The sequence below is a fragment of the Centrocercus urophasianus genome, unplaced genomic scaffold, assembly GCF_019232065.1.
Source record: "Centrocercus urophasianus isolate 14NV4802_14NV808 unplaced genomic scaffold, USGS_Curo_1.0 seq_60, whole genome shotgun sequence".
NCBI classification, from domain to species: domain Eukaryota; kingdom Metazoa; phylum Chordata; class Aves; order Galliformes; family Phasianidae; genus Centrocercus; species Centrocercus urophasianus.
The window spans coordinates 132,204-141,395 of NW_024885200.1; the positions used below are offsets into that span (position 1 = coordinate 132,204).

Genomic DNA, 9,192 nt, shown 5'->3' on the forward strand with positions numbered 1-9,192 from the left:
GATTAATCATCTTAGGGTTTCCATCTCCTTGTACTTTCTTAATAATACCAGAAAATGCAAAAGCAGGATTCATGATCAAATGTCTGTCAAAAGATTCAGGCAAAATTAACCACTTACCCAATACCTCTCTTAAGCAATCTACAGGCACTAGCTTACACCATGCCAATTTAAGTAGCTTTAGATACTACGGACTGCACTGTATCACATATCATCTGTCAGCCTCTGGACAAATCTGCCCACAAATAAGAAATCTGCAATTCATTTTTATTAAAACAGCTGACCCAACATACAACTATCGCCATAGTTCCATGGTTGCACCCTCCTGATACAAGGCAGGCAATGTTAAAAGAATTTTATTACAGGAAGTGCTGCTCCTTTCAGTCACTTAAAAAAAAAAAAAAAAGCAACCACGTATTCAATGTCTGTTAAAAAGAAACAGAATTATGAATAAGTTTTCCTAATTCACAGAAGAATCTCCTTTTGCAACTAGGAGCTGCCATTTACAGAACTGAAACCAACAGTCATTCAAAATTCACACTAAACCAAGAGCCTGTTAATGACATGTATGGTCTTCATACCAAAGACCAAATGGAGACAAGCAGATCTTACTATCTGAAATGAGAACTTACACTAAGCACTACTTGCTTTCATGTTTCAACCCACTCTAAGTCATGTTTTCAGTGTTCAGTTTTATCCACTGCTATAACAGGTAAGCACCTATTAGAAAAATAGTCCTGTAGAAACAGCCCCTCTTCTTTCCCAACATGTCAGCCCAAGAAACAACAGGTGTAACTCAATATTCTAACTGACTACAATCTAAAGCAGGTCTCTGGTTTCAGCGTAGCCAGGGCTTCTTTGCTCAAGTGTTTTAGTGTTTGGAATTGAATCAAGTGAGGGAAACAAATTCAATTTGTTTATGTGATTCTATGATTCTGATGTAAAAGCTCACACCCACTGAGACAGCAAGTGTTCCGAGCCATCTCTTCAAGAAACATCTTACATATATCAACACACAAGCTTAATTAAAGTGTAGATGACTTTCCCAGGTCTGCCATCACTCCAGAGGCGTACAGTGATCCAGCACTCAAAATCATACATATGAATCCCATGAATACACCCTCGTCCAATAATTTGATAACCCATTCCCACATCAATCTCTCTTTCAGGCAGAGAGGAGGGTCAACATTCAAAATACCTAAATGCTAAGTTACCTACAGGCTCATATCAAACTGAAATTCACACCGGCCTTTCCTCCATTCTCACAGCCGAAGCTAGTGGCAGACATTTTCCAAGGCCTGTATTAATGAGTTTGTGGGGGCTCTGCCACTGCAAAAGCAGCAAAATCCATCACGTAACTACTGACCCATCAGAGAGCCATTTAAAACACCCAGCATACTGAACAACACAGCACAGATCCCACACATCTAAAGTACACTCCACTGAAAACTACAGGCGGCAGTAAAAGGGCTTTGAAGTGTAACTACTTGAGAAAAACAAGTAAAAGGTGTGCAGTCCATACACAGCACTGACCTTTAACTGACAATTCCAAGATGTTAAGTGGCCATTTCATGGACACCCTTTCCCCACGCTATCTTGTCACACTGAAAGCACACACACCCAGAGCAGTGAGCTCCAAGGATGCCACAATGTCGCACAGATCACTCAGCCCCAGCAGCCCATCTCCTCCTTCTACCTGGATCAAACAGTGGATTTGCCACCTACTAGCCATGTAAGGTCATTATTTTATTCATTAATTTGAAAAGGGAAGAGTTCAACAGGGTTAGGGATTTTCCTGGAGGAAACTCTTAGTTAATTAGTAATCCCTCTGTTTTACTGAAGGCAAATGAGAATAACGCATGGGTCTAGTTGAAGCTTAGTACCTAGAGAAAAAAGAAAAAAAACACCCAGGAAAATTCAGAGGGACTTTTCAGCTGGCACACGGTTCATCATGCAGTAAAACATCAATTTTTACTTGACAAACAGTGAATCACCTCTCCTGCAGACTGGCACGGCTTAGTAACTTTCCAAATTCCTCCTGGTGGGAACAGACAGCCACCCGTCTTCATTCCCACCTACTCCTGCAACAGACACAACGCAGTAACTCAACCCTGCGCAACGTCACCAAGTGTAGGGCACTGCTGCAGGGAAGGGGTGCTCTGGAAGAGCTGAAGATAAAAAGAAGTTTGAACAACAAGCTGCATAACTCCCTCCTAAAAGAAAAGGGCGAAAAATAAGTGGTCTCAGTCCATGAAAAGCAATTAAGAGAAGAAGGATTCAGCACAGGACCAACCCTCTCATTTCATTTTTTTATAATAATGCTTTCTATACACATCTGAAAAGAAGATGCAGAACACTGTAATAAAAATGAGGAAGTTTTTGAGTATTTCAATTGAAAATACACCTAAGAACTTAAAAAAAAAAAAAAAAACTCAATACTTTCTCAACTAACATTAAGTAATGAAGTGCAAGAGTAAAAGGAAGACAATATCCTCCAACATGGTACATTTCTTCCATGGAACTCACTTGCTCACCATCCCTCTGAGTACACCCAAAACAAAACCTCCAAAACAAATAGGGAGAGCTAGTTGCCAGAGGGAGAAAAAATAAACACAGAACAAAGAGCTTTCTATTACTAACATGCACCAAAAGGTTATAGCTCAGACAAGCATGCTACCCTAACAAAATTAATCTGTAAGTCCAAATATTAATTCACCTCTATCCACTATTCTCCTCTAATTCAGAAGCAGTGTGGTATTATACCGTGGCTATAGAAAACAGAATTTTTATCATTTAGAAGTTAAACTAATCTTTAATCACAGAAGACCACGGTCATGAGGTATCAATGAAAAAGTTTCCATTAAAAATAACCCCTCAAGCCAAAACTTTTCAAAAAATTCCTAAATTCACATAACAGTTCAGAAATCAGTGTTTTGTTCAAGTTATGGTAGCAGACATCTCAGCTAGGAGGATGAGCTTTAAGAAGGACTTCAGACAGCATCTCCAACAGTGCACTTGAGCTGTTATCCACCCATCCACAAGGATCCACGCAGGCAAAAATGAAGCAGGTTACTAAAACTTCAGCTTTGGAACTCAACTTACACACTGAGTTCTGCAAATAGTCCTCAAACATATGAAGTTATTTTACCTGCTTCATGAAGTTATGATTTAGAAATGAGCATGGGAAAGTTGCCTTATATGCCTGCCAGACTTTCCTCAGTTTCAAGTGGAGAGTCACTTCTGCTCCCCTCCAACAACAGCTTAATGTGAAGTATCTTCACACACGTTACAAGAACTCAAAATGACCTACTAAGATCAAAGCCACACAGCCTTCTCACCTGCAGGGGCTAAAACCCAGTTCTGAACTCCCTCACCAAACACGCCAAGCCAGTAACGTAGCTGTTCCCAGGTAAAGGTCAGGCTGTGCGCATGCGCAGAAGGAGCGCCTACTTCCCTTCCCTCCACACCTACTCTTCTTAACTGAATGTCACAAGGATGGCTTGACCTCTACACACAGGACAATGTCGCAGCAGCATCACCCTGCTGCCTTCACAGCTCTATCTCAGAATCTTCTGAGATGAGGACAGGAGCGAGGAGAGCATCCCAATGCCAATTCCAAGGGAGAGCAGCTGTAGTCTTCTCATTTGCCAGCTGTAGTCTTGTTTTTCACTAGTGCCCAAATGGACCCTGCTCCCCTTTTACCAGACAGTAACTAGTAATTCGCACCCATAAGGAAACCTGTAACTAGACACAGGCATTCTGCTAAATTTTGGTAAGTCTTCACAAGGGGATGCACTGCATATTTACATAATTATATAGTAGTGTTTCACATATCTATTTTCTATAGCTATCATTAAAAAGGTTGCTGACATTTATCTTAGGTCATGTAGTCAACTGGGTCAAGGTGCACCGAAAGGAAACCAGAACACTGCAAGAACTATTAGAAATCATTTCATTTTTAAGTGTTATTGAAAAGGAAGTATTAACTACAAGTCAACAGATTGGTTCTGGCTACCACAGGTCAGACTGCCAAAGTAACGGCGACAACTACCAGGACTTCCCAAGAACCAGCACCCGAGGGACTGACATGGGGCTGTGATGGAGGATGGTCAGGAAATCTGGAGAAGGCTCTGCACCAGAGGGCAGTGGGCGTGGAGTGGGCTCCCGGGGCTGCAGACACGGCACTGAACTTGTAGGGTTCAAGAAGCATCTGGACAACGCTCTCCTGTGGTCTGGTTTTCACACGTTCCTGCATGGAGCCAGAAGTTGGACTCCATGATCCGTAGGGGTTCCTTCAAACTCAGGATATTCTGCAATTCTAATCAGGCTGAGCAGGAGGGAATACACTATTAAATGGCTATTGGCATTATGAAGCCTCTGAATACTTTCAGAAATCTAACCCTGTTATCCCACCATGCTTTCTATCAATTAATAATTTCAGAAGGTTTTCCATTTTGTTCTGAAAAACACCAACTGATAAATTTTCAGAGGAAAGAGGAAAGCCTTTTCTGCCTGGCTTAACTTCATTTGAATAAACTTTCTGAATTCCTATTCCTTATGGTCCAGAAAATGCTACTTCTGTTATTTTAAATAATACAATAAATCTGAAATTTGTAAGCATTCAATTAACCTCAAGTCAGACATACATTGTTTAGACCACTTAAGCAGTGCCATGTTAACAGGGTTCACTGACATAGCAATAACTTTAATAGATTACATTACCAATTTAAAACAAAGCATTTATCTTGAACACCCCCAAAAAAAATCTTTTTAAAGTTAAAATACCTAGAATTTGTGAAAAAATGACTTAAGCCCCAGACAAAATCCCCAAGTACCGAACCGATCTGGAGTCATGCCATTCAACTAATAATTCTGCCCATTGTAGGAGGTATGTTATGTCTGATTTTTAATTATGCTTTGTGTAAATATCCCCAGAGGCTTATGCAATAGGTAGAAGCTTAAGTAAGGTAAGCTGGAGGAGGCAGGCGGCCTGCTCTGGAGAGAGAGCCCGAGACATGTGCTGGTGGGCTCTGGTTGGTATGGGGCAGCTGAGCCCTGAGGAGCACAGGGGCATTTGCTGCACTTACACACTCGTCCCAAAGGCCACGTACCGAACAGAGCTCCGAGATCCTTCAGAACATTTGTCACCACAGCTGGCTTCCCATACTTGATTCACAACAGATCAGCAAACCACACAATCTTGCAAGCACTAACAGCGCCATATTTATCACCTGCTTCAGCTCCACATGCCTACGGCCCAGTTTTCTTCCAAGACAGAGTTTGGTAGAAGTCCGCACGCCCTGCAGCCGGAAGTCTTCCACCACTGAGGACCCTATGGATTCCACATACGTGCACTATTAATCACTGCCCTGACAGCATGCCTTCACCCTGACCTGCAGGCTCCGCAACCAGTATCACAGAGCCTGCTTTGCACTCATGCCTTTGGCACCACTGTTAAGTGCCAGCAGAACTCACAAGGCCTGGTAAGAACGCACTCAAGGATGCACCAAAATTTCACTCCAAGCAAGTAGCCAACTGCATCCAAATCCCAAACTGCTTCCTAAGAACCGAGGCCAGAGCCACTCTGCTGCTTAGAACACAACTGGAAGTCTCTCCAAGCACCCAGAGAACCATGGCTTCCCTTCTATTCTACACAAGAACAGCAGAAAGCCTCCTGGCCTCCTCTTTCCATGGCCAAAGGCATGCTTCAGCTTGCAATTGTTTCTGTTTGCATGTGATAATTTTAACTAGTAATTCTAGAAAATACTCCATTTGAATTTTTCCTTACAGACCTCTCGCAGCTCAGTCACACAGCAGCCAGTCCAGCCTTTGCTTTCCCAAGCAGCTGAAGCAGCTGCCTGGTGCCTCTCGCAAGCAGGCACTGATCTGCCACACCAGAAGGCTGCATCGTTCCTCTCCATTTTGCAACACATGATAAACACAGCTCCCACTCCTCACTGGCCTCCCCTGTAAAAACGGGACAGCATTCTCACCAAAACTACCTGGAAACCCAATTTAAGTAACACAATACATCTTCTGAAAAGTTAAGCTAAAATACATTATTGCTCTTTACCTTCTCTAGATAAAAATTTCATTATACTCATCTTCCTGAAATTCTCTGACGACTTTTTTCTACTCAATCTGCCATTTTAACAAAATCTAATTACTTTAGCATATAACACTCAGACTAATACAAAGAAACAAAAACCAAATACCGATGCACAGCCTACAGAACACTGCACCATGATTTTCATGGCTTCAAAAGTAGAGAAAAGAGCACAGATTAGGGCCTCATGGGAAACGCTCCCATTATTTATTTCATTCTCCCTTCTTATTCCCACTAATTTCACACAGTGGTAGCAGCTGAAGGCATACACGCAGATCAGTGACTCATGACATGAGACCACAGTCTAAGCAGTCACTGGGCTTTCAAAGCAGTGCTTCTCAAGAACTGCAGTTTTCCATCCCAATAGTTCAGTTGTCTCGTCTTTGTTCAAAAAACAAAACAACCAGGACAAAAAAAGGCAAAAAGTCAAAACCCTAAAAAGTCCACAGCACGTTGGCAACAGGTGCTTCTTGCGTTCTCACACTCACAGAAGAAAATGGAAAATTCACTTCTGGCCCTCACAACTATATTCCACAACCTACCAAGGCTGGAGAGACTCAAAGCACATCTTTCCCATCCATGTCTCTTCTGCACATTGCTCCCCACAGAGACACAAAACCCAAGAATCCCCCAAGCAAGTTCAGTCTCAGAGATTGGCTCAACTCCTCTAACCTCACTCTGCAAATCTCCAAGTGCCTTAACTTCAACTTAATTTTGATGATACATTTCAAAAAATGCTCTTCTCAGATTTTTCAAACAAACAATATTAGTTTATCAGCTGACTGTGAAACTTCTTTTTGCTTCCTACCTTAAAGCTTGCTATTACTCAGAAGACCAATTGAATGTTTATGAACACCTGAGCTGCTCAATCTTCACATCCTTTAAACAATAGGGTGAGCTGAAAAAGAATTGCAGAGCTCCACCATTTCCATCTTGCAAGGAGGGCAACAAACATTGTTACATAGTCCATTCCACATCATTTTCCAGGTTCTGTAACTACTGTTGCACTTTCAAGGATACATTAACATGTGAGCCCGCAGACATAAAAGACATCCCAGGCAGCGGAAACTCCTGAGTTACTTGTGTGCTATCCATTCCAGACCGGCCTACCACCTTTCCAAAAGAGGAAGACCACTCAACATGTAATCCTGTACCACCTCATGCTCACAACACCAGACTGCTATCATTCATCTCAAGTGAGTTTTATGTGCTTGATCATTAGATTTTGAGCATACTTATGTGTCCAGTATCAACCCACAAGCAAAGCAGAAACGTGGGTCTCTGTCAGTCTAATCACTTTTTAATTCAGAGCTCAGCTGGGCTGGGCAAAAGACGAACAATGGAAGGGAGAAAATTTAGACATACGAGGAAAGATGTAGGCTCCTCTTCTTCCATTTCCTCCAAAGAAACATGTGTGCACACTTAAGTACCCACTCCTGGCCCTCATATCGCACTGGCTATCATCTTCCTCATCCTGCAGAAGCACACAGAGGCACAAAACACCGAAGCTACAACATGCTTCCAAGTGATGGCCACTTTCCCCCAACTCCCACTAAAACAACATTAAGTGCTACAGCAGTGATTGCAATCCTAGCACTTCTTTCTAATTGACAACAAAGGCAGTCAGATTCACCCCTTGGTGTGCAACGAGTGCACAGATGAGGCCACATCTTCCTAGGCTACACAAAGCAGTCCCAGATGCAAGTTTCAAGAGCCAAAATGCTCCAATTGGGCAGGAATAGGGCTCTAGTCCCTCCCACACACCCTTCCCTTGGAACCCTCCACAGGTTTGGCAGATCAAAGGGAAACACCTCCATTACCCTCTTCCATTTCTTCCAGAACGAGGACGTCGGGCAAAGACCACTTCTACTCCACAGAGCCGCACCTACCGGGAATTCAGCAGTCTGGGAACCGTATATTCCCCCACCATAGCCCAGCGCGACAATACTGGGGGCTGCAGGCTTCATTCCATTCCCGCGGCAGAAGAGATGCCCTCCGCTCGCGGGAGAACCTCACCTAGCGTTCGGAACACGGCTCCAAGTGGAAACCTCTCCCTGAGGTCGGCCCGCGCCCACACTCCGCTCGCCGAGAGGAGGCCGCGAGCGCAGGGCCCGGCCGTTCCTCTCCGCCCGGGCCCACCCGCGGCGGGGCCGACCCCACTCTCCCGTCCCCCGGCCCCGGCGGAAGGCCCCGTGCCGGGCGCAGGGACCCCGCCCCCGCGGCTTTGGTGCGGCGGCTCACGCCTACGGCCGCGGTGAGGCCCGGCGGGCGCAGCGCCGGAGAGAGGAGCGGGCCGCGACCCCCAGCGCCGGGCGGGTCGGCGCAGAGCGCCCGGGGCCGGCGGCGACGGCCGGGCGCGGCGGGAGGCCGGCTCTGTCAGAAAGCGGCGGCCGGGCTCGGCGCGGAGCGCTCACCTCGGACACCTCGTCCTCGTCGCTGCCGGAGCCTCCACCGCCGCCCCCGCTCCGCAGCACGGCGGCCGCCAGCTTGAAGTCGAGGGCGGCCTCACCGGCCGCGGGCGCGACGGGGCCTCCGGGACCGCCGGGCCCGGCCTCCCCGAAGAGGCGCACGGCCCTCAGCCCTAGCGGGGAGGGCCCAGCCGCGGCGGGCGGCTCGGCGGCGGGCGGCGCGCGGGGAGCGACCGAGTCGATCTCCTCGTCGCCGAGGGGGGCGGCGGTGCCGTCCGTGAGCATCGCGCTGATCCGGGGCCGCCACCGCTCGCAGAGCCCAGCCGTCGCCGTCCCTCACGGCACCGCAGCAGCGCCACTAACTTCTCACACCCTACCCGGCCGCGCCGCCGCGCCGCCCACCCGCCGCGCTGCCCGCACCCATTGGCCTGGGGCGTCCCACGGCCGCGCGCTATTGGGCCGAGCTGCCGCCACTCTGAGTGACGTCACGCGTTCCCAGCATGCTGCCTTGAGAGCACACGCCGAGGCGGTTTGAGCCCACAGCCCCGCCCCGCTCCCCTGGCTTCGCTTCCTGAACTTTCCGGGAGCCGATTGGCTACTCGGAACGTCAGTCACACGTCCCGCCTGAGTTTCGGGCGACGATTGGGTCGCCGAGCTGTCTAACAACGGTAATACGAGAAC

General features: G+C 46.8%; 1 protein-coding gene across 2 annotated transcripts in view; it reads right to left on the bottom strand.

Moving 5' to 3' along the window:
* Positions 1-8,796, bottom strand: part of ANKHD1 (ankyrin repeat and KH domain containing 1) — a 100,617-nt gene extending 91,821 nt beyond the window's left edge. For both annotated transcript variants that reach the window (XM_042836428.1, XM_042836427.1), the window contains exon 1: positions 8,518-8,796. In XM_042836428.1, the coding sequence (XP_042692362.1) occupies positions 8,518-8,796 (279 nt within the window). The remainder of the gene's footprint in view (positions 1-8,517) is intronic.
* Positions 8,797-9,192: the final 396 nt, after the last annotated feature.